This window comes from Daphnia pulex, chromosome 8, assembly GCF_021134715.1.
Source record: "Daphnia pulex isolate KAP4 chromosome 8, ASM2113471v1".
NCBI classification, from domain to species: Eukaryota; Metazoa; Arthropoda; class Branchiopoda; order Diplostraca; family Daphniidae; genus Daphnia; species Daphnia pulex.
In genome coordinates, this window is record NC_060024.1 from 5466343 (window position 1) to 5491312 (window position 24970).

General features: G+C 40.4%; 4 protein-coding genes and 1 long non-coding RNA gene across 5 annotated transcripts; 4 read left to right on the forward strand and 1 right to left on the reverse strand.

Annotated features, from left to right (window-relative positions):
• Window positions 1-1775: 1775 nt before the first annotated feature.
• LOC124199395 lies at window positions 1776-3570 on the reverse strand. Its single transcript, XR_006876828.1, has 3 exons — window positions 3061-3570; window positions 2839-2996; window positions 1776-2767 (listed from the first exon to the last, which is right to left on the reverse strand). It is a non-coding gene; the product is annotated as an uncharacterized LOC124199395 (long non-coding RNA).
• Window positions 3571-3766: 196 nt separating this feature from the next.
• Window positions 3767-7268, forward strand: LOC124200566 (serine/threonine-protein kinase/endoribonuclease ire-1-like). The gene is made up of 4 exons (XM_046596832.1): window positions 3767-3783; window positions 3881-4036; window positions 4105-4676; window positions 4746-7268. The coding sequence occupies exons 1-4, from the start codon at window positions 3767-3769 to the stop codon at window positions 4991-4993; spliced, it is 993 nt and encodes a 330-aa protein (XP_046452788.1). The 3' UTR covers window positions 4994-7268.
• Window positions 7269-8249: 981 nt separating this feature from the next.
• Window positions 8250-10032, forward strand: LOC124200567. The gene is made up of 2 exons (XM_046596833.1): window positions 8250-9435; window positions 9500-10032. The coding sequence occupies exons 1-2, from the start codon at window positions 9084-9086 to the stop codon at window positions 10030-10032; spliced, it is 885 nt and encodes a 294-aa protein (XP_046452789.1). The 5' UTR covers window positions 8250-9083.
• A 7898-nt stretch (window positions 10033-17930) lies between these two features.
• Window positions 17931-19350, forward strand: LOC124199396 (serine/threonine-protein kinase/endoribonuclease IRE1-like). The gene is made up of 3 exons (XM_046595198.1): window positions 17931-18514; window positions 18584-19098; window positions 19171-19350. Exons 1-3 carry the CDS (start codon window positions 18306-18308, stop codon window positions 19296-19298), a joined length of 852 nt encoding a protein of 283 aa, XP_046451154.1. The 5' UTR covers window positions 17931-18305; the 3' UTR covers window positions 19299-19350.
• Window positions 19351-20905: 1555 nt separating this feature from the next.
• On the forward strand, window positions 20906-23538 carry LOC124200568 (restin homolog). Its single transcript, XM_046596834.1, has 2 exons — window positions 20906-23303; window positions 23396-23538. Exons 1-2 carry the CDS (start codon window positions 20906-20908, stop codon window positions 23536-23538), a joined length of 2541 nt encoding a protein of 846 aa, XP_046452790.1.
• Window positions 23539-24970: the final 1432 nt, after the last annotated feature.

Consider the following 24970-nt stretch of genomic DNA (forward strand, 5'->3'; position numbering starts at 1 on the left):
GATAACGTAGAATATTTTCCATATTTTTTTATAATTTTCAAGTAATCGGGAAAGCCGATATTTGATTCAAAAGTCAAGGTAGGACGACCCAATTTTAAGACGAAAAATTTATTTCATTTTTCATTCCTCAACCGTTCGTCGTACTGCCATGAAATTTGGTTTTTAAGTGCGCATTACTAACATCTACATCTCCTGATTTTTTCAATATCTTATTGCAATTCTAACCCATCAAGAAATCAATTGAGCCATCCGATCCGAACGCCAGATCGCCCCACTCTCCCCTACATATTTCCCTTGTATTACATAAGTCCACTGTTTGTATTTTTTGAATTTTTTTTTCTCCCACAAGGTGATTGATATTTCCCGATCAAACAATTTTTAAATTTGACACTGACGAATTGACGACAATGTTATTATACAGTCGCGGCTGGAAGTTTGTATACCTTATGCTCAAATACCCGCCTTTTTACTCTGTATTGGCGGATAGTGTGAGCCTATCGCAAGAGAAAAGGGGTGTTATTTGTGCGCATTTTTCTTTTATTACCCAAACCTCTCTACTCCCTTTTTACTTAACTCTACCCCTTAACATCACTAACTATTTTACCGCGATGCTGCAGACGGTTATGCAACCCTTTTACCTGATGCTAAATGAATAGAGAACAAGGTTGATGGACAAATTTTATTAATCGTCACTATTCTGTCACATCACCGTTTCATTCTAGAACTCTAGCTAATCTAGCGTTCGTAAATTTCATTTAGCGTTCCGTAAAAGGGTTGCTTAACCGTCTACCGTTTCGCGGTAAAATAGTTAGTGATGTTAAAGGGTAGAGTTAAGAAAAGAGGGGGTAGAGGGGTTTGGGTTAACAAGGAAAAATGCGCACAAATAACAACCCCTTTCTCTTGTGATAGGCTCACACTACCCGCCAATACAGAGTAAAAAGGCGTAGGCCTATATTTGAGCACAAGGTATACAAACTTCCAGCCGCGACTGTATAAAACACCATGTAATGTTAACAACTTTTTTTCCATTTTTTCTGCTTGGCTGAGCCGCTGGGGGAGGGGGGAGCATGTCTACATGATTACATGATGCACACAAAAACTCGCTGCGCGCATACAGTCAAATATGTTTTTTGTGACTTTTAATTTCTTGTGTCTGTGATGGACTGTGGGGCGTCGCCAAAAGGCAGGAGATGTTTTTTCGTTGTTGACGGGAAGGAAACACGAAATTAAACAGAAGGAACACGGAAAAGAAAAAAAGCAACGGCGCGGTTCTTATCGTCGTTGAATGGGTTGCAATAAAAAAATAATGGGAGCTGGGAGGAGTCAAATGTATGTACAGAAACAATGGAATCATCAATAGAATTTCTTATTTTCATTTATTTTCGTCTGACGAGTCATGGGGGTCAGGTTGCACAAGTGCACAGACAACTCTGCCCCAAGTCAAATTCTCTCTAAAATAATAATCATATTTAAAAAAAAGAAAAGAAAAATGCATTTGATTGTGTGCAAACCGGAGGGAAAAATGCGGCCCATTGGAATGTCGATTATATTAGCATCATCTGCTAAAACATGACTGTCATTTAACAAGCGATCCACGAATCAAGTAGACCAAAATCCCGGAGCGGGTTTCCAGATCTAAATCCGGAAAAGGCCTTAAAAATATAAAAAAAAATATAATCATGTTCGTCTCTGCACGCCGGATTTACCTGCGTTTGCAGAAAGACGAAATTCCCGCCCGTTAACGAGATATTAAGCGTTAAAGTGTGGGTTTTTTTTAATTTTGTCAGAAATGGGGGGTGCTTTTACATCGCTTTTCTGAAAAGCGAAGGAGCTATAGAAAAAACTAATTGTATAAAAAGGTTTATTGCTATCTCAGCTAACAAAATCTCAGCAAGCAGAAGGTTTTATCTGTTGGCCTTCATTTTAGACCCATAGAAGTCATATCGGCCTTTATATTTATAGGAACCAAGCTGGCTTCCGCAAGGGGCGCGGAGGAGAGTACAATAAAAATGGCTGCCAGACAGAGAGGGAAAAGGGGAAAATGAGCCTCTCAGGAAATTAGTCATAACTCAACCAATAAAATCCGGAAAGAAAATTCCTTTTGGATTTTGGTCGTTGACATAGCAATAAACCTTTCTATAAAATTAGTTTTTACTATAGCTCCCCCGCTTTTCCGAAAAGCGATGTAAAAGCACCCCCCATTTCTGACAAAATTAAAAAAAACCACACTTTAACGCTTAATATCTCGTAAACGGGCGGGAATTTCGTCTTTCTGCAAACGCAGGTAAATCCGGCGTGCAGAGACGAACATGACCATATTTTTTATATATTTTTAAGGGCGTTTCCGGATTTAGATCTGGAAAGCCGCTCCGGGATTTCGGTCTACTTGAATCGTGGATCGCTTGTTAAAACCTAATTTAGAAATCATCTACACACCTGACTTCAGCATGTGATTTAAATTGCCCCGCCCCCCGTAAATCTAATCAGTCCAGTTTGAGATTTAAATAATCCAATCCTTCTTTCAGGACGTGGCGAGATTTCTTTCCCGGCTATTGGCTGACGAAAGGGGCCACCACGTTAGCCTTGAGCGTTTGCGTCTGCTGATGTCGCTCTTCCTCACTTTAGACTCGTTAATCATTACGAACGTTCGTTCAGACTCGAATCGCTCCGGCTCGTCTGCAACGGCTCCGTCGTTTGTTGTTGTTCCGGTTGTTCCGGCGATGCAATCTCCTCCCCTCCTTCGGTTGGGTCGGGACGGGCGAAGAAGCTGAAAAATAGAAACAGAGTCGTCAATTAAAACGAAAGTAATTAATAAAGAAAAGTGGAATAAAAGTTTACTGCTGTCGGGCCCTTCGTGTTCGCTGCTGTCGCCGCAGCTGATGGACAAACTGTTGGCGGATGGCGTCATGGAATCCTCTTCCGATTCTTCGACGAGATTAGGAGCCTTGGCCGTTTCTATTCCGTCCTCACTTGTGCGGCGTTTCCTCGTTGGGAACCTGGGCAACAATTTCAAACAATTATAAGAGAAATTCCAGGGAAAGTCTTTCTACATTAAATTACCTGTGGCCAATCTGGCTCACCAGGATGATGACGCTGGCCAGTGCGTCGCTTATAGATGGACCAGAGGTGGAGCCAAGTGCCTGTGCAGGTGGCGATGTCGCCTGTCAGGTCGTTGATGTCGTTGGCCGCAAGCGGCGCATTATGCCCCGTCGACTGGCGGATGAAAGTGGAACGCGACAAATCCCAAACGATGGCCTTACGGTGCCCCGAGCCCGACACCGGGATCTGAGTGGGTAATGCATCAGGTCGTTATAGGAGCGACTGGTCAGCGTGTTGAGGTGCATCACATACTGGAAGTTGGACAGCTCGCTGCTTTACCGTCTTCATGGTCGACAAGAGTCCGGCCAACTGCTCCCTTTCTGGCCGACCACCGACCGACTGGCCGAGTCCGACAGCCCAGTAGCTGTGGCCGTGGCCAGCAGCCGCATCTCCAGGGCAATATATCCCGTAGTGGGTTTATCTCTATACCGAAACAATCAAAAAGCAGAAAACATATCTGTATAAAACCCAACTATACAGTCGTGGCTGAAAGTTTCTATACCTTGTGCTCAAATATACGCCTTTTTACTCTGTATTGGCGGGTAGTGTGAGCCTATCACAAGAGCAAGGGGTTGTTATTTGTTCGCATTTTTCTTTGTTAACCCAAACCCCTCTACCCCCCTCTTTTCTTAACTCTACTTTAAACATCACTAACTATTTTACCGCGATGCGGCAGACGGTTAAGCAACCCTTTTACCTGACGCTAAATGAATAGACAATAAGGCTGATAGACAGATTCTATTAATTGCCAACATTCTATCACACCACCGTTTAATTCTAGAACTCTTGCTAATCAAGCGTTCGAAAATTTCATTTTGCGTTCCGTGCGAATTGAATTAGCAAAATGTGAAAACAACATAGAAGAGAATGCTCTTAAAAAACTTGATCATCCAAACGTCGTCAAACTTTATCACGTTGAAAGCGACCTTGATTTCAGGTAAATATTGCAGGTGGCTTTAAAAGAAAACAAAAAAATACTCTAAAATTTGTGTTCTATCCAATCAGAATTTATGCGCTGGAACTGTGCCAATTATCGCTGCATCAATTATTCCACGGCGAAGAGGCACAGAAAAAATATCGCGATAAAATGGCCCCAGAAAAGGATGTTTGCCTCCAGTTGGCCAAGGGATTGGCACACATTCATGAAAACCAATTGATCCAGCGCGATCTCAAGCCGGAAAACGTTCTCATCTGGGTGGATTCCACTGGAGAAAAAGTCGTGGTGAAATGGGCCGATTTCGGACTTAGCAAACAAGTCAACCCACGAGGAAGTCATTCCATAAGTGGAATGAGAGGAACCGACAACTGGTATTCCCCTGAAATATTGAAGATATTTGAAGAGGAAGGAAATGATGGTAAAACCTCGGGTAAAACCATGATCCGCTATAACATAACAACCATAACATCACTGAAATCACTGACATCACCCAACATTCGTCAAAGAGGAACAGTCAAGAGCGACGTTTTTAGCGCGGGACTTGTTTTTGGCTATTATCTATTAGGCGGTGATCATCCTTTTGGTTCAGCTTTAAATGTTCTACTAAACATTGTCAACAATGAACCAGTCAATCTGAAAAGTATGTTCCTTTCTTAATAAGCCAGATTTTAAGAGCAAATTACATTTGGGTGTTTCATCATCATTGCAGAAATAAAAGAACATCATGCACGCGATCATCATGAACATGCTGTTGAAGGCCAATCCCAACGAGAGGATTTCATCGGCCGATGTTGTTTCGAAAATAAAATTTTTGAATATTCAGAAAAACAACTTGACAGAACTCCAGTTAAGAATTGCGCGATCGGTTCAACCTATTTCTGCAAACAATCGATGGAAATTGGGGAACAAAATTTCCATTTTAAAATTACTGGGAGGGTACAGCTCCCTGAAGTTTGATGTAACTGTAGACGACGATGCTTTATCATTTAATTCTTTCTTATCTGCAGAAGATAATGAAGGCACTCATTCTGGGGCCGACAGCCTTTACGATACGATGTTGCAACTCATCGACGAATTTGACGCCACCGGCATTGCTGAGATTTTCCGTCTGTTGCTGGAAAGGAGGTCTGCCATTCCGCTTTTCGTTCCCAAATCCAAGGAACACTATCTAAGCTTGCTAAAGCACGTTACATTGCCCAGGATCGCCAACATTAGCCTGGGTAATGACAAGTCCTTGCATCGCGTCGCTGTCATTTCCTGCCGCCAGAGGGACAAGAGTCAGACTTGCGACATTCTGAAAAGCGTCTTCAACATTTTCAGCCTCCATGCCCTCGATTTGTCAAAAAGTAATATAACTTCGGAAAATATGTTGGCCGAAATTGGGTGTGGCTGCATAGTGACAGCAGACAAGTCCGGCACCCAAACGATTCAAAACGTCTTGGTCGTTCACGTCATTGGAGATTTCAGGCCACTGTGGTCATTTCTGCGACGTTTTGCCGATTGTTTTATGATTGAAGATTCGACTGTTCCATCAGAAAGTTTCTTCTCTTCATTCATGACAGAAGAGAAAAAAAGGGAAATCGATTCAAAAGACGCTTCAAACGGAGTAGCGACGAACAAGTCAACTAGTTGCATTTGGAAACCGTCGTTTGAAAGGTCGAGCAGTAAACGAAATGTGAAGAAGTCAATGGATTCAATCATTTTTTCATAGAAAACCAACTTTCAGACGTATCAAAAATCGAATTAAAATCGCGTATTATCTCCTGCCTACAGATAACGTCGACTCAACGTTATTTTGAAAAGAATCGATGGGAATTGCACAAAATTCCCATTTTAGAAGCGGAAGGGTACAGCTCGTTGTACTGCGTGTCACCGGAAGAAATCGAGTCAAGAATTAGGCGATCGGTCCGAGTCAAATATAATTTGGTAAAGAAATCCGCATTTCTGCTACAGCAAGATTTTATGCAGGAATCGAAACACGTAGAGGTCAAAATGGAAAACCAACTGCAGGAAGAAATTGTACGTGACCAAGAAGAAAAGATCAAAGTCATCCGTGAAAGGCGTCGAAAAAACACCCGTAGGGTTGCATACGACCAATTACTCCAACTGTTTCTGAGTTTTCTTGACAGCCAAGACCCTTGCTCTCGCGTTTTGTCCATCCGGGTGTTGGAGAAAGAATTGGCCAATCGCGGAAAACAGGAACTTGGCCATCTTTTGGAGAACGCTCAGAGGTTGTCAACGTCGTACTACGACAAATTACACAAAACCGGTGATGAAAAAGATTTAGAGTGGGCGAAAGAAGAACTTCTCTGGGCTAAATCCGACCTGATAGAAAGTGCACTCAACATGGAACATTTGTGGAGGGAACTGAGTCATCTCTACATGGACACGGAACCGAAAGAGCGTTCGTCGATAATTCAAAAAATTCCCCAACTGGCAGCTCAGCATTTACTGGACGGATTCTGCCTCGAGCTACTCGACGGCGACTCCAATTTGATCCACTTGCAGTGGGTGGAAGAAGTTTTACTCCAACTGGGCAAATTGGTGAAAGGAAAAGGCGTCTTTGTCTTGTCCGTCATGGGCATCCAGAGCAGCGGCAAATCGACTTTGCTCAACACAATGTTCGGCATCCGAATGCTGCCGAGCAGCAGCCGAGCAGCTGCTGGCCTTCGAGGGCCGACCAGAGTACGACTACATTTTACTGCTGGACACGGAAGGGACACGATCACCGGAATATCACGGCCTGGCCGGAAGCGAAAAACGGGACAATCAAATGGCAACTCTGCGCATTTTACTGTCGGACGCGACCATCATCGTCATCCCGGGCGAGAACGATGCGGCCGTCAAAGAATTCCTGCCGATCGTTTTAATGGCCAACCAAGATTCCCAACTGGCCAAAGAAAACGGCGGACGACTTCGCACGAGGATCTTTTTCGTTTACAACCGCATCGACACGGAACAGAAAAACAAGTTAGACACCATCATTCAAACACTAGGAACTTCACTTCACGAAGCTTTCAGCCAAGTCCAAAATATGACTGGCAATTCGAGTAATTTAAAGTCGGAAAGTCCTTTCGCCAATTTCAATCTCACCTCGACCTACTCGTCGCGTAGTGACGTCTGCATTTTGGGAAACGTCAACAAACAAACCAAACCGCCAGGTGATGTGCCGGATGAAGAATACAGACAAGAACTCATACAGTTTCGGGAACACATCCATCAACGTGTGACAAAGGTCCACTGTTAAAAAAGAATATCGTTTTTCGATATTTTTAATCTCTAAAACCGATTTCCGCCAGAAAGACATTTTTAAATAACTGTTTTCAAAAAACGATAGTTATGCCTAAAAATGTATTACATAATTATTGAAAAATGATATTTTAATTATATCTCTTATTAACATTTTAAAATCCCTGTTACCGTTAATATAGATGCATGTAACCCATACAAAAAAAAAATTTGTATTACGCATATGTATTACAGAATTGTCCGGGTATTGAATATATTGTTTCCGGCGCTTAGTTATGGGAAAGTGATGTCTTCGAGAATTGTTTTAATTCAGAAATTAGAAATAGTGATGTTGGGAATTGAACCAATGATCTATAGCTTGCCAGGCCACTGCTCTACCACTGAGCTACTTTGACAATTATTATGATAAATTTGGTTCTGATGTACCTGTTCTGGTGATTTGGGGGCAGCTCTATAGGGCAGGTTATTAAACTACTCACGATTCTCGATAAGATAATATGGTTATGAATTTATGTCCCAGTTAAAGTAATGTTTGATTGTTGTGAAACGGTACTTAATAAATGTTTTATTTCATTAAATAAAAGTATCAATATCTGTTTTTTGAAAATCAATAGTAAAGATTTCATATTAACGAATATGATTTCATTTTTAAATATCGGAAAATAGTACATTTTAATAACAAATTTGACTATAATAAATTGTTTTTAATACGCAGATTAATTTCGACATAAAAAAGTATCACATTTCGTAATATATTATATCATTTTTCGGCCTTAAAATATATCTTTCTCGTAAATGTCTTATTACGTAATTTATTATTACAGTTTTAGCAATACTTATATCAGAAAATTTTAAAAACGATATATGCTATCGTTTTTCGTTACCATATCTCTATTTTAGACATATACATAATGTCGAAAAAAAAATACATTTTTAACAGTGTCGAAGGCGGTCAAATGTGGCAAAGTAGATCCATCAGCGCATTTTCCAATTGCATAAAAAATGTCTGGGAATGTATCTTCTCCGCCAACTTCACCTTTACTTTCGTCACTGTGATGGAACATGCAATGTTTGACCAATTGGATTTCGAGTACAAAAAGATTAAACAAAAATTGGCTGTGATTAAACGAAAATTGGCTGAAGCTTACAAAAAGTCCTTAAAAGTCGTCAAAACAGAAATGATCAAATCGATCGAAGAAAGAAAAACTTCAGTTTCCTTTAACAACTACTTTAACTACGAAGACAAACTTCGCAATGAAGTACATCTTGCTGTAGAGGAACTAAATAAAGAGGTGAATGACTGGTGTACAAAAAAGGCCAAGAAAAGTGGAAACTCCAATTTCAAAATATGTGGGATCGCAACAAGAAGGATCAAGATTTTAACTGGAGATTAAAACTGAAAAACGCCTACAATAAACTGTTCAACTTCGAAAGTCGTGTGGAAGAATACAAAAAAAAAGTGCGTCAGCAAATCAACAAATTCTTCGAATCAACCAAATCAAACGTTTCCGGATGGAGAGAAAATGAAAAGAATCAAGTATTCGAAGAAATGTTCCAAAAAATTTTAGACGAAGCGAAAATGGAATTTCCTACCATAGACGTGAAAGGTGAAATTTAAAAAGTGTGTCAAAACAGCAGTGTGATTAACAAAAGACAAACTGAAATAAAATGGACTGATGAACAGATCAATTCAATAATGGACTATCAATCGTTCTTAAAACTTGAAGAACAACAGTTTGATAGCGTTTTAAATGACAACGGCAACTAGAGAGAAAAGAAAAAACAAAATCGCGTCACAATGTGTGCTGATTCTGTTAGAGACACCATCAACAGAATCGCAGCTGTGACGCTCTGTTATGATAATAGTATCGTTTCTCATATTATTCGTGAAATACATTCCAAACTACGCGCACACCAACTTACTTATCATTCCGATGTTCAGAATATGTTTCAATATGGTATGGTACTTACAGTCAATTTCATGGAAAAAATTCAAGATCAATGGGAAAAAGAAAACTCGGTGCCTGCGAAACTCGAGTCCAACAAAGAAAATCTGCGCAAGAATTTCATGATGGTGTCAAACGGCGTGGCAAAGACCAAGCTGTTTGCTTCTAACATGGCAGACATCTTGGAAGAAAAGATTATTCCAGGTAATTATCAATTATCACCAACTATACATTAACAATAATTTAAAGGCTCCTTTGTTTTCTGCAGCATTTGAAAATGATATGGTGCAGAGGACTTTTCGAAGAATTCGAAACGAGCGTTGGCTATACGATGCCAGATTCATGCAAAAGCACATGGATCTCCATTTGATCGACTTGCTGGAAAGAGAGAAATTGAATCAAGTATTCGATTACATAGCCAATCCTCAGAGACTTTACGCAGACGTGCTTCACCTCTTAATCGCTCAAAAGGTCCCCAACATTGACAATGAATGGGAAAGTTTCAAAAATCATTTGAGAAATGCAATTAAAAAAGTGGCAGCAGTCGAAGTCGACAAAGAAAGAGCGCAGAATTTGGTCGACCAATTACGAAAAGAATTTGTGTATAGTTATTTGCAGAGCGAAATTTTAGGCTCGGCATTTCGAATCGATTTCAGTGGCGAATACGAAGACTGTGACAACGAAGAAAAGAAAGAATTTCAAGAGGCCTGCTGGACAAAATTAATTGAAGTTCTAGAAAAGCAAGAAGCTATTACAAATCATAGAGAATATTTTGAAGAATTAATTCCATGCAAACGATAAAGCAGCACTACCTCGATGCAACGCTTTTTGTCCCTTGTGCGATAGTCTGTGCATCGAATCGGCCAATCACGACACACAAGACAGACCTCATGATGCAGTCCATCAACCAGGGGGAGTTGCCGGAGTATCATACGTACGCTCTGAGGAACTGGATCACATGACATGCAGTCAATCTTACGAAGAAGACGGTGCATTTTACTCTCTAAGAAACGCTGTGTTCTAAAAGGAAACTAATGTTTTGCTATATCTAAACATGACTTGTTTGTCACCTCCTCCGACACACGATGTTTAGAAATTTTTTTCGAAACAAAAATGATTCCCCCCAACCAAACACATTTGTTTTCTTTTTGTTTTTAACCTAACCGCCCCGAAAGAACCCCAGGCTATGCTGGAAGCCATGGCCTTGTTATCCCTCCCCTTATTTGCATATTTCTCGAAATTCTTACAAAATTTTATTTACATAAATAAATGAATTAACTTTAAAGTTGAATACCGTAATTTGCAGCTAATGCATTTATACCTAATTTGGTAAAAATCTAATCCTCTGCATCCTCTATATATTCATTTTATTAGATAAAAATAATTCATTGAGGGGACAATTCCAAACATAGTTTCAAGAAAGCCATAAACAACTTTTTCAAATAACTACGATTCAAGAGATTAAGTACTTAAAGTCCCAAAAGTACTATCAGTCAACATACTTAATACAACTAGTGTAAAAAAAGCTTTTCATTAAGTACTGTTTCTTTCGTATGCTATATGTATGCGTATTGCCTAAACATACGTAACGTGCATTGGCACGGTGCGTGAAATGGCCTATACATCTAGTTTGTCGGTCGATATTGTTGACTAAGCATATCTATGCATCGAGTGTGTCGCCAAATGGCTCACATAATGTTTTTTAATTCATTTGTGTGGTGTGTGTGATGGGTGCTACGAAGCGAATTGGAAGTGATGTTTGGATATTCGGAAAAATTTTCAAAGGTCCCAACGCCCATCGTCTAATATGCCATGATTGTGAAAGATTCGTAACATAAATAGAATGGCACAGTGGATCAGCATCGAACTAGGACCCGGGAGTCCCGAGTTCAATACCCATCGCAGTCATATCAAACAAGTGGCACGGGCCTTTTATTAAGTATGTTGAATAATTATTCTACCACCGCTGTGTGAAATTTGGACGAAACAAGCCGTTGATAATTTTCTGCAAGGATGTATACAAACTAAAGATAAGGTTTGCAATAAACTTGATTATCAAACCAAATCACGCGATATATACTTATTTCATTTGTTAATGTTTCAAAATGTTTGTTTTTTACATCCCGCCAAAGAGATGCAAAAAGTTAACATTTTTTCCTTTTCTTAACGCAATGTTTAGTTAAATCATGAGTCGTTTAATGAGGGGCGTTTATTAGGTTTAATGTCAAAAGTGGCGCGAAGGTAAAAATGAGAAAAATAAATTTACTCCATTTTTTAAACTTTGTGTTTCCGTTTTGAAAACATAGAATTTAGAATATTTTCAAAGCATGGTCATGTTTCCCTTTTTCAACACAGCGTTTCTTAGAGAGTATCTTAACAACGATGTCCGTTATCGATACAGCGACTATGCCAAGGCTTTTCCTGGATGGAATGATCCTCGCATCAACGAAGAACTGCCATTGCGTCAATACATTTTAGCTACTTACAACGAAATTGCCAAAAATTACAACAAGAAACCTTCGACGCGAATTCCCCCAAGCTACTCTTCAAGAACTTTGTCCTCCATCAAGGAACAACTGGAAAGGGAAATTAGGGATCGACGATATAATGACTCTTGATCACGTTTATTTTTTGTTTGATTAAATTTTAAAGCTTTCAACGTAGATTTCATAATCAATAATCGGCTTTACTTGGGGCTTGGTGTTTGTTCTTGATTTCACTTATATGGTAATAAACTAATCATTATAGTTGAATTGCTTTCTTACTTTCCATGTGTTATAGCTACTAGGTCTATATGTATATACCGACAGGAACAGACTGAAAATATTTCTTTAGAAAAAGTAGATCTTGAATTTAGAAAGGTGATAGGCCTACTAAATAGCCTAGATTAAAAATTCCTCAAAATTTAAAACAGCAATGCACGTTGTCGAGTTTTAACGTCAGTACTCGTTCTGGCAACAGTGGTCGAGATATTCTATAATGGTGGTCTCCAATTAGTATAAAATTGGTTAAAGATATTAACTTTGGATTAAATATATAACATGGAAATCGACTGCGGGAATAAAGTGTTGGGAAAGGGAGGCTACCGTCTTTGAAGGAGTTTGGGGTGTCAATCGTCGACCGGTGGCCGTCAAAAGAGTTTTCCTACACGCAGAAGGTACGAGACAAGAAGAAGAAGCGTTAAGGAAACTTCACCACCCCAATGTAATCAAACTGTTTCACGCAGAGAGCGGCATAGAATTGAGGTGAATGTCGTACCCAAAAAAGTTCCTTATTATTAGATTAGAATGAATCATTTTTTAAGACAGATTTTTCGCTCTGGAGTTGTGTCAAGCTTCATTGGAAAGACTATTTTTGAAAGAAAGAGATCCCAGGAAATACTGCGGCCCGATGCCTGCCCCTGCGAAAGTTCTCTACCAGTTGGCCGGTTGGGCAGCAATGGGCGGATCATCAGAACTAAACACAACAAACCCGGGGCGCAGCAGCACATAAAATAACGTCAGCAGCCAAACATTTCCCCGTGTAGGCTATAATAAAGTTGAGTGCGTGCAATAATAGCCAAAGGAAAGAAAAAAGAAAAAGCTTTGGCATAAAAGCTCAGGATCATCGGCTTTTTAGCGAATTCTTCTTCTTCGTCTGCTGGTTTCTCCATTTAAAAAAAAAAAACTGGCTGCCGCACCTTCCCTCCTCTAAGGTGCAACTGCTTTATTGGCCCATAACAATGAGTCAAATGGACAGTGACAACTTTTCTTCCATCACATATGACTGGAAGGAGAATTTGAAATAGTGTCACATCAAGGATATAGCAATAAAAAGTTATTTGTAGCTTCAAGAAAAAGTTTCAACATCTTAAATTCAGTAATATGATTTGACTCAACAACGTTCCATTGCGTTCCAAGCCTGGGAATTTTGAATTCAACGTTTGTTTTATTCAGTTCGGCTGATATTTCGTTCAACAGAGACAGCAAACAACTCAAGCCACATCAGAAAATCAATCGTTGGTTAGATCAAAGCAGATGAGATGCAATAAAATGGAGAAGAAGAACAAAAGAAGCTTCCAATTGTCAGATTATTATTCACGACTGAAAGTGTCTTTTGTTATTCTCTTTTGAATCGACAAAGGTTAGTAGAGATGATTTTCAACATCCATGTTGACCAATTCCTTTTCACACTGCGACTGGAAAGCATTCGATCTGTCAGTGTCCATCTCATGATTAAATAACAGATGGCAAAATTCGATCATTCGACCGAGCATGTCCCTCAAGAAATCCGAATTGGTTATCCGCTGATGAGTAAACACGTTCCGTTTAGCCCACACTTGCCTCAAAATCTTGGCGCAAGCTTCTTGGACTCGTTTCCGATTATCAGCTGACCGGACCGAGACGAAATAAGAACTCGTCGACGCCAAACAGTCGACATTCTCTTTCAAAATGTCAATGGCGCCTTTATTCTGAATGCCATGGTAAAGCGCGGCATTGTTACCATCACCAGCAACAGATCCATAAATCGGATTCAAAATCACTTCGTGGAAACCACATCGGCAAATTCGGCGAGCCAGGCCTGCAGTAGAACGGGTCGTCGATGTTCGTTGGCTTTGGCGCTCGTTCGGTAGTAGTCGCCGTGAATCATATTAGCCAATCCCACGTCAGCAAATCCTTGAGGATCCATATTTTTCCGAAACCTTTTGATTTCATGCAAACCGCAAGGCTCAAAATGATGTCCATCAAATTTTTAGGCAAAAAGCATTTTAGACCAATACCTTTGTTTCCCCTTTTTGAATCGTCTCGTCTGATTTTATTTTGCTCAACTGCGTTCAAGAGTTACGAGAGAGCAACTTGCTCTCAGAGTTTCTTCGTTGTCAAGTGAAGAAGGAAAGACTGGCCACAACCGCCAGGCATTTATACGGGTTTTGTATGGGGCGGGACCGTAGAAATGCTCAAAGTCTCGACGGAGGACAGAGATGCGACCAATGTTACAATGTCTTAAGTTTTTGGTGAAGAATAACAAGCATGGGTGGACGAGTACGTATGTTCTATTCAAATAATTACAAGACCCATCACACATCACGCAAGATAATTTGACTCGAAATTTCAGACGGATTTCACACGAAAATCCCATCGAAATGCGGGCCAAAAAGGTCAAAGAAACAAATGAGTCGTAAATATAGCCAAGCACCTTCAGCAGCAGCGCGCGCGCCGCCAACTGAAAAGCCTCCGGAAAGAATCTGGAGGTTGACACCATGAAATCTTGCCAAGTGGAAAGCCACCTGTTGCGGACAACTGCCGAAAAACTCAGCACGCCATTTTTTGGCTATATATACAGCAACACCACGTGTGCAAAGTCACCACACTCTTCGCACGATTCAACTTGCCAACTGCGCGTATACCATCATCATCGGTTGATCGGTTCGAATTTCAAGTGCATCAGTGATATTATAGGCCTAAGTGAGTTACATGAAATTCACGTCAAACTCATCTATGATGACATCAGTCATGTCGTCAATTGCTGTGCGCAGAACACCAACACCTCGTCAGTGTTCGAGAAATAATTTACCAATAAGAAGAACCAGCAAAGATCAAAAACCAACAAAAGCACCGACCCAAAAGGGACACCTCATTGATCACGGGAAAGGCGGTGCAAATATTATTCACGTGGCAGAAAAAACAGTTGCTGATGTGAAGACGAGTAATCGGATTGGAAAGCAGCAATTGCAGCAGCACTCTGACGTTGGTTTGTCGTCACCCAAGAAAAAAACACGCCAACATTCGCCAGTGCCGTTATCGCCGACGCAACATAAAATAAGTGATTGTAGTCAAGACGATGCCGACAATTCGGATCAAGACTTGTCCATTACAGTGTGGCATGGCCACCACTGCTCCAACTGTGTCGCTCTTAATAGCATAAACGAGGACAATTTTGCGCGACTGCAGCATCGCTTTAAATACTGTGCCACCTATTGCGTCTATTATCACCTGATGACAGATATCGAGAAACAAGTCGTGTCCAACGAGAACATGGAAAAAAAGTATGAAAAACTATCGCACATCTACCGACCGGAACAAGCTCAGCGTCTGTGCGTATTATTGGTCGAAAATGTGCAAGAATTCCCGTCCATCATCAAATCGGAATCCTCGAAAAGGGCCATTCAGTTGTTCAAAAAAGCCGCCAAATTGAGTGGGGAGTTATTGGGGCCAGCGGAGACGACCGCATTCGACTGCCATCGCTACGAAGAGTACATGAGATTATTGCTGATGGATATTGCCCAAATGATCCAAGCCGACGCGCAACTGATTGGCGACATCAAAATGTACCTGAAACCGTTCGAACGCAGCAATCCAATCGGAACGCGTTCTAAACCGAACGTGAAATGGGACGAGACTTTTTTCGATTTGAAACATTCACAACAAGACGAACATTTCGGCAGTAACTTGAAAGAAATTGCTGAACTGGAATCGGGTCAAGAGAGTTTCTTAAAATCGACAGGATACACAAAAAATTGCCATTAGATTGCCTTACTTTAAAATCATTAAAAAAAACGTGAAAAGTGCCTCGGTATTCGAATTTAGTGAATACGTCAGAGACTTTACAGTTTGTTAGAAAGTTAGCTTAATGAATTGTGTACAGGTGAAAATAATATTTGACAGGCATTAGGCAATGGTGTTATGGGGCACGGTAGACATTTTAATAATTCAATAATTCATTTAAGTTTGAAATGACGTTGTTAATTTTACAAATTCTATTAACTAACCCGCTAATGGGCTAATGGCTATAAGAAAAGAGCGAAGATGAAAAAAATGCAAAATCCATAAAAAAACTTGCGGGTGTTGTAAATTGGAAAGTCTAATAAGAAAAGAAAAAAAAAAACCCCTAAGAGGATCTTACGACAACAACAAAGATAAAAATGACGACGAAAAGCAGTAATCTTTATGTTTCTTTTCACGACAACCCGAAAAGAATTTTAAAACCGAAATGGGCGTTGAAGAACAAGCCATCTGTTGCCAGCCATCGCAGATTGGACATCTCCTTGTACAGTCAACATATTTGAGTGTGTTTTACGTCAGATAGTGATACTCAGAGTTGCCAAAGAGAGAATGTCATGGAACTTGGCGCAATAATATTGCGCTGTAATTCCAGATACGGAAGTGAATTCAAGATATATACCGTCTTTTGAAGATACGCAAGACGTAAAACAAGACGCAAATTTGGCCATTCCCCAGCAAGGCCAAAACTTTCCCAAGAACGAAACAATAAATGGGAAAAAAGTATCTGTGCTGTTGTTCTTTTCGAAAGCAGCGAGTAGATACAGACATCCATCTGCCAACAACAAGTCCTTGACTTCATTTCTCTAACAATATTGGATGAAGATTATTTGTTTGAGAAAATACTCAGATGACCAATAGGATGTCAAATGACCCAAAAATCTAAGTTCGAGTGCTATGGTTCTTCAAACTCACACAGTTTGAATAAACAAAGTCCTCTGTCGTGTGTCTTCACTGAAAATTAAAATGTTCAACGATTGATTACATCCAGAAATTCTGGAAGTGCGCTTCCTTGATGTACGCAATAGCCTACTTTAACTTCATCAAACAGGCGCAATCGAAGAGCAAAGAAAGAACGACATGGTCTCCTACCTTGACATGCGGCGGATCAGGAAGTCGCGTTCACGAGACGTGTGGAAATTGACGGGGAGCGCTCCATGTCCATGACATCACCTAAAAAGAAGATTCACATATCATAAGCATGTGAAGAATTTTATAACACATTCATATCACTATCTAAAATTTGAAATATTCGTGACCAATGCTAATGCCAAGATTAATAATAATTAACGTTTGCAATAACATGAACAAAAAACAAATATCAGCACAAGCGGAATATTAACAGAGATATAATTATATAATTTACAAAATTTGTCTAATGATTTTTTTGTTTCAATAATTGTACACAATATTTATATAACTCTTTTGATTTTTAGAATGCTTATGAGTGCCATTGGGATGATTCATGATTTGATGTTACACAGCATGAACAATTTTTTATCTAACCTTCATCTTCTCAAATGAATTTGTCTGTGAATGAAATGTAATGTTTTAATTGGGTTAACAAATTTAGCTTAATTCGAAATAATAAAGAAAATAAATAGTATTTTGGCATTTAAATTTCTTATAGTCATCAATATTTGGCATTACGTTAACAAAAGATTCAAGTCCTTTTCAGCTAGTCATGTTTCAAACTCGTAACAACAGGTGAAATAGAAAGGTCAGCTATAGCCCGCAGATTAAAACCGTAGTGTTGATAACCGTCAGGATAAGCCGTCAAGGACAAAAAAATAACAGCTGGCAATAACCAGGAAAATTAAGGGAAAAAAATCATCAAGTCATTTTACAGCCTTCAATTTAGTCTCAAGTCACGACGTATAAACAAGAAAGAGCTATAGCTCTTATCTTTGATATTAATCTGCATGGGAGTGCATGGGGACATGGCTTTCACAGTCCATTGAGGCTATCAGCAGCAGCATTCGAGAACGATTGTTTGTTTTCTACGCCGCCGTTGGGTACTAATAAGAAAGACTACTTCAAATGCCATTCCTTCCTATTTATACACCCATACGGCCATACACAATTGGAATATCTGGCGTCCTGCCAAAAAAAAGCGCTGTAGCATTCACGTGACGGCGGGGATACTCGAATTGTTATCTCTAGCAAAATATAGGATGACTTCCGAACGGCTCATATTGCAGCTCGATTTTTGTTCTTTTATTTTCGGTGTTCTACTTTCGGTCAACTCTGCCAAGGAATAACGCACAGCACCAAAGTCAGTGATTTCCCCCCGTCGTAACCGTCACGACATTTTAGTCCCGATAGACCGTGATGAATCGAACCAGTCCTTTGTGAGCCTCAAAAATGGCTATTCAATTAACAAACGTTTCAAGTTACAGACCAGACGAGACTTTGTGTCACGAGTCTTAATGTTCTCGGTTGCGTCATCCCGCCCTCTCATTATAGAACTTTGTCTCCCTGGACAGCAGCAGCAGACGGAATACAAGTGTTGGGCTACACTCTTGGTGCAGCAACATGGAAATCGATTGCGGGAATAAAGTGCTGGGAAAGGGAGGCTACGCGACCGTCTTTGAAGGAGTTTGGGGTGTCAATCGTCGACCGGTGGCCGTCAAAAGAGTTTTCCTACACGCAGAAGGTACCAGACAAGAAGAAGAAGCTTTAAGGAAACTTGACCACCCCAATGTAGTCAAACTGTTTCACGCAGAGAGCGGCATAGTATTGAGGTAAATGTCGTACCCAAGAAAGTTCTTTATTACCTTATTATTAAATTAGAATGAATTATTTTGTAACAGATTGTTCGCTCTGGAGTTGTGCCAAGCCTCGCTGGAAAGACTATTTTTGAAAGAAGGAGATCCCAGGAAATACTGCGGCCCAATGCCTCCCCCTGCCCAAGTTCTCTACCAGTTGGCCACTGGACTCGACTACATTCACAAAATGAAACTGGTCCATCGCGATCTCAAGCCGGAAAATGTTCTCATCTGGGTGGGTTCGAAAGCCGATAATAAAATTTTGATGAAATGGTCGGGATTTGGCCTATGCGAACCGGTGGACGAGTCGGGAAGTTACGACGTGACCGAAATCAAGGGGACCTTGAACTACTTGGCACCGGAAATATTAAAATTGAAAATTCTCAAGGACAACGGCCAAAGAAATGTCCCAGAGCTGCAAAAGGCAACCCTGAAGAGCGACGTCTTTGGGGAAGGTCTCGTCTTTGGATATTTCCTATCGCATGGCAAACATCCATTTGGATCTGAACATTCAGAAATTCAATCAAACATTATGAATCAAAATCCTGTCAATGTCGAAAGTAAGGCCACATTTAATTTATCCGCTAAACAGGATCATTTGAATAATGAAAAATGTCTTTTTGTGATGACAGAAATTGAACCGCAGTACAGTCAAGAACTGATCCTGAAAATGCTGGCGGATGAACCCGAAAACAGAAAATCATCGTCGGATGTCGTCGACTACCTCGAAAAATTACGAAATCAAACAGAAAATGTTTGATGAGATGGAAAGATTTGATGTGAATAATAATAAATGTGCAGTTTGAACTGAATTAACCAGGATTGACACCCTATATTCTAAAAGACAAAGGCCAATTGAAGACAGTTTAGCCTGACATATTTCGCTGCATCACAAAATCAACATTTGAACCAAAATGTCCAAGATCACTTTTTGGACGACAAAATCAATCCTTAAGCAATAAAATTTCAGAAATAACCACCTGAGAAGCATGGGGAGACGAGTCCAGGCTGCAATTGTAATTGATCGTGCACGTCTAAGAACGTCCACAATGAAACGAATCGCAATTAATTATTTTAAGAGTTTGTGACTCTAGCTCATGAAAAATTGGCTAACGAGGAGGTGCGACGGGCGACGTCAGGTAGAGCTTGGTTAGAAAATGTTCTAGTTCCAGCACTTTAATTCAAGCGGGCTTCAAGTGTTTTTAATTTGATTGTTTAACCCACAGACAAAGTTGTGAGTACAAAACCGGGCCTGATCTGCAGTCGTTCTACAACATTTTCCATTTTAAGTTTCCCCCTTCCATTGGTTACTTACTGAGTCATTAAAAACGACAAGAGAGAAAACAGTGCGATAGTCAACCGCCTAGCTCCGGAATAATCGTACTCCATAACGATTCACAATCAACACTACAAAACAGTCCAAAAGGAAGAATAGACATGTATTTCTCCTACCTTTAAGCCTGGGAAGTATACGGTCAGGCATCCATCCACAGGTGCTCCATCCGTTGAAAAGTGGAATCCACCAGGCGGGATAGGAAAAAGGAGGTCCTCGTGAATACACCCACACTCACATGGGTGTACACTTGGACATTAAAGAAAGGGGAAGAATCAAGTGGGACGTAACTCGGCCAACATCGGTAGTTTCTCCAGTCGGGATGCTGTTTATCTAAATAAAAAATAAATAAAAAATTGGTTACGAAAACCATACTAAACTTTAACTTGTTTGAAAAATTATTGTTTTGGTTTGAACGCCACTATCAAGGTAGTACCACACGAACTAAATAGAGAGTACCACACATAAAACCATTTAAAAAAAAACATACAAACGTATTCTTCCCACGTATTTCAAAACATATTAAAATATTAAAGATAGGCCTACAACCGAACGCATAAAAATACAAAAGTGATAAGAATTAAAAAATTATGTAATACTATTACGTAATACTTCTTTAGTTTGTGGATTCACCACTATGGGCGCCCTGTCGTTTTCCAGACATGTCCAGACCGGGAATATTGAAATCCCAACCGGAATTCCGAAAACCTGTATTTCAAAATGCAATTAAATAATTAAAATGAATTGCAATTAATTCAAAACTAAATGAACAATGTTCGTTAGACCTTAAAGTATGATTTCAAATCAATACAAAAAGTTAAATACCATAAACATAATTAGAAATCCGATTAAAACAGAGAAAATTGACAGTGCAAAACGGGATTCCCCTGGCAAGTCTATATAAGCTACCCCAACGGCATTAGCAGGTATATCGCAGTTTTGAATTGCAAACAAACTATCACGAACTATCACACAGTTTGAAAATGATCGGAACTTTGGAAGTAACTATATTTGCTTGCCTTTTTCTTTGGATCATGGAATTCTTCAGTCGAATGACCGAATCACAAACTCGGCGTTCGGCTGCTAACCTGAATAAAATTAAACCTGACGTTGCATGCACCAAACAGCATGCACTTCCCCGACCTGAAATTAACGATGGATTTTCGACTGCCAACGGAGAAGACTTGAACAACCAAAGTTTTCTTCGTCTGAAGGCAAAAGTCGACGAAACGAACCTGATTGTATTGGAAAACCAACGTTTGGCGAATGAGTTGAGTCTTGTTCAATCACAACTGACAGACTCCCATTCCAAGTTAAGACAATTCCGCATCGAGTCAGCAACTACCAAAAGCAAACTCGAAAAACAGAAACGTTTTATTACTGACATTACAGTAAAAAATATTCGCTTGACAAATGAGGATTCGCGACTAAGGCGAACACTGGAAAGTACCAATCATTTTCTTAAATCCAGTAGAGCGGAATCGGAACGTCTCCGGACTTCCCTTGCTGAACAACAATTGGACACTCGTGAGTTTGCCGTGGCTGCACGTGAGCTAGAGACAAAGAATACAACCATTTCTGAACTTGAAACGGAAAATCTCCGTTTAGCCGACAACGATTCGCAACTAAGGCGAAAAATCGAAGACCGGGATAAAATTATCGCATCTAGTGCGATTGAAAAAAACCTGATTTTATTGGATAAAGAGCGCTTGGAGAATGAGTTGAGTCTAGTTCAATCCCAACTGACAGACTCCCATTCCAAGTTACGACAATTCCGCATCGAGTCAGCAACTACCAAAAGCAAACTCGAAGAAAAGGAAAGTCTTATTACTGACATGACAGAGAAAAATCTCCGCTTGGCAAATGAGGATTCGCGTCTAAGGCGAAAAATTGAAGACAGGGATAGAATGATCACACTGATTGTGTTGGAAAAAGAAAGTTTGGCGAATGAGTTGAGTCTGATTCAATCACAACTGACAGACTCCTCATCAAAGCTGCAAATGTTTCAGAATATACACGACGAGTTGGAAACTACCAAATGCGAACTGGAAGAAAAGAAACGTGAAATGACTGACATTATAGGGGAAAATCTCCAGTTGACAAACGAGAATTCGGGGCTATGGCGCAAAATTGAAGCCAAGGATAGAGTTATTGCATATAACCGAGCGAATTTGGAGAAACTACATAACAGCCTTGAAGAAAAAAAATTGCACAAGGTGCACGAAGAACTGGCTTCGAGTCAACGTGTTCTGGTATCCAAAAATAGAACCATAACAAAACTTCAAGAGCAAAATCGAGAAAGTCGAGTGGAATTGGAGCAACTCCGGACTTCCCTTGATGAACAAAAATTGGACACGCTGCAGTTGGCCATGGCTACACGAGAGCTTGAGTCAAAAACTAGAATCATTACTGAACTCGAAGCGAAAAATCTCAGTTTGGCCGAAAACGATTCACAGTTGAGGCGTAAAATGGAAGACGCCGATCGTTTTGTTCTATCCAGTAGGGTGACAATAGAAGAACTCCAGCTGTCCCTTAACAAACAGACCGAAAGGGTCAATCAGCTGGTGGATCAAATGAGAACCCTAGACCAGGAAAAAGACGAAGCGGTTCGGAAGTTGACCGAATTACAACAGAAACAAATCCAACCGAAAATGACAACGGACGTCGGGTGTGGTGAAGTATTCCACCAAGTTGAAGAGCCTATCCCTGCAGTAACTGAAATTACCGAAATTGTAACTGCATTTTTAGCATCTGGATTAAAACCTCAAGCAGACTCATCAATCACCGAGCCACAACCCGTGAACTTGTCTGAAATTTTACCCTCAGTATTCCACCATCACCAAATTGAAGAGCCCATCCGTCCATCGGATAAAATAACTGATGTCGTAACGGCCTTTTTAGCTTCGGGTTGCACAAAGTCTCAAGCGAAATCGCCGGTCACCGTACCACAGCAGGCACATCGGCCTCTCACCACTGACGTATTGAAAAATTCTCCTGCACGCACCTCAGTTGAGAAGAAAGCCGTCAAGGTATCTACTAAGCAACCGTCGGCTGTACTACCTGAATTTTACATTAAATCAACCGTAGAAAAAGAAGTTGACGTCGATCAAATCGTCGTGTTTGGGATATCGAAAAGTGATTGCGGGAAAGTTATTGGACGAAATGGTTGCAATGCCGAAAGGATAGAAGAAGAGTATGGGGTGGGGCTAAGTTTTGTCGAGGGCGAGCTTTTTATCACCGGAGGAGATGCTGAACGTCGACTGGCCGCTTGCTCCGACGTCTGCGAAAAATTGACAGTGACATTGGAGTGCACCAACCTGGATTTGAGATATAACAAGTATTCCAACAAATATTTGTTGAGAAAATTGTCCTTCGACAACTTTGTATGCATCAATCCCCCCTCGCTAGAAAACAGATACGTCAGCATCTGGGGTACGCTAGCCAATTGTCGTACAGTTTTCGAAATACTCAAGTCCGGTTCTCGCTAGTTTTCTATTTTTTTTTTTTTTTCTTAAATTTTAAAGTTAAGTTATTGAAGCTGGACGTCAGTTTTGCCTATCGGAATAGTTGTCGTCTTGCGATGACGTTGCCTCCTCGTGACAATCCAAAGGGATTGGCGGATGAACCCGTCGACGGAGTTGGTTCGCTGGTCGCTGGTGGGATGTAAGTGAAGACTTTCGAAATTCCTGGCACTTGTATATAAGTTGAGTTATCATGGCTCCTATATACGGTGCAAAGAATTAGATCGTCTTCACTCGCACGCCAGTGTACAGTTGACTAACACCTTGACGGGGGGTTTCAGTACCCTCAAACGAGTCCGTCAGTTTCTGACGTGCGTTGCAGGTGGATGTAGCCGAGCAAGTGGGCGACTATTTTGATGGTAGGCGAGCTGGTCCAGTTTCTTTTGTTTTTTTCCTTTGATTTTGTTTTTCTCTCTTATTGATTCAAATAAAATTTCATTTAAAATTTCAAATCTTTTACTTTCGTTTTTCTCATTCATTTTGCTCGGCAAAGCCGAAGAAAAAATTAACAAATTCTTGGCCTGATTTTTCGTTGAATTTAAAACGAAAATGGTAAAAAAAAGGGAATTCGTCAGCAAGAGGTTGCCGTATTCGAAATGTCTAAACTGTTTTGCCATCAAGGCCAATATTGAGGAGAGAAAAAAAGACGTCAACAAGCAGAGTCACAAGATCTTGACGAAAAGATGGAACGATTTACTTTTGATTAATAACAACGAACAAAAATGGTCTTCGTCTTGTGTTCGGCTATTACACGACAATGTGGAAGGCTAATTTCGGTCAATTTTGGCAATAAGACTATTGAGAATGGCGATATGGAGCTGTCGACAATTTACAACTTGTGATATGGAACGCCATCAACAGTAAACCTTGGGGAGCAACGTCAAAATTCCCGGCACGGAATTGATTTGCGATTATTCCTCCTTTGAAAATAGGCAAGACTTATTCGTGCTTAAAATGACCAACACGATGAGGAAAAGATAATTAAAGAGCAAAGTTTTTTCCCACCAGCAGCGCCAAACCTTTTCCAAGAACGAAAGACAACCAGAACGCAATTAGTTGCGTCCTTTCACGAACGTGGAAAAGAAAATCAGTCCAATTATATAGGGAATAGGTATGAAACCTTCCACCAAAATGGCTAAAAAGCAACACATTATCCTCGTGTCATGGCAAGTCATTATTGCCTTCGATCAATGACGTATTTCCTGAGTTTCAATGAAACGCGAGTTAACACAAAAAGAGAAAAAGCCAAATAGCAAAGAAAGTGTCTTCAATCTTTCTTCGGGCTCCTAAAAACGAACACGAAAACACGCGCGTAAAAATTGTTAAAGAGAAATGAAACCGGGCAGTGAGCTAATAGACAAGTTAATAAACACGCAGGCAACCTCACGAGCAAACCCTGTTGTATTGATGGATTGCTGCGTCAATCCGTTCAAGCTAAAGAACACCACACAAAAAAAAGAATCTATCAGTGAATCAGCTGATGATTCGCAGGGAGATTCGACCGAGCCCGGTTTTGGGGAGGAGGGGCGTGGCCGGATTGCGATGGTCGGTAACTTGCCTTTCCATCAGTTGGCGAGT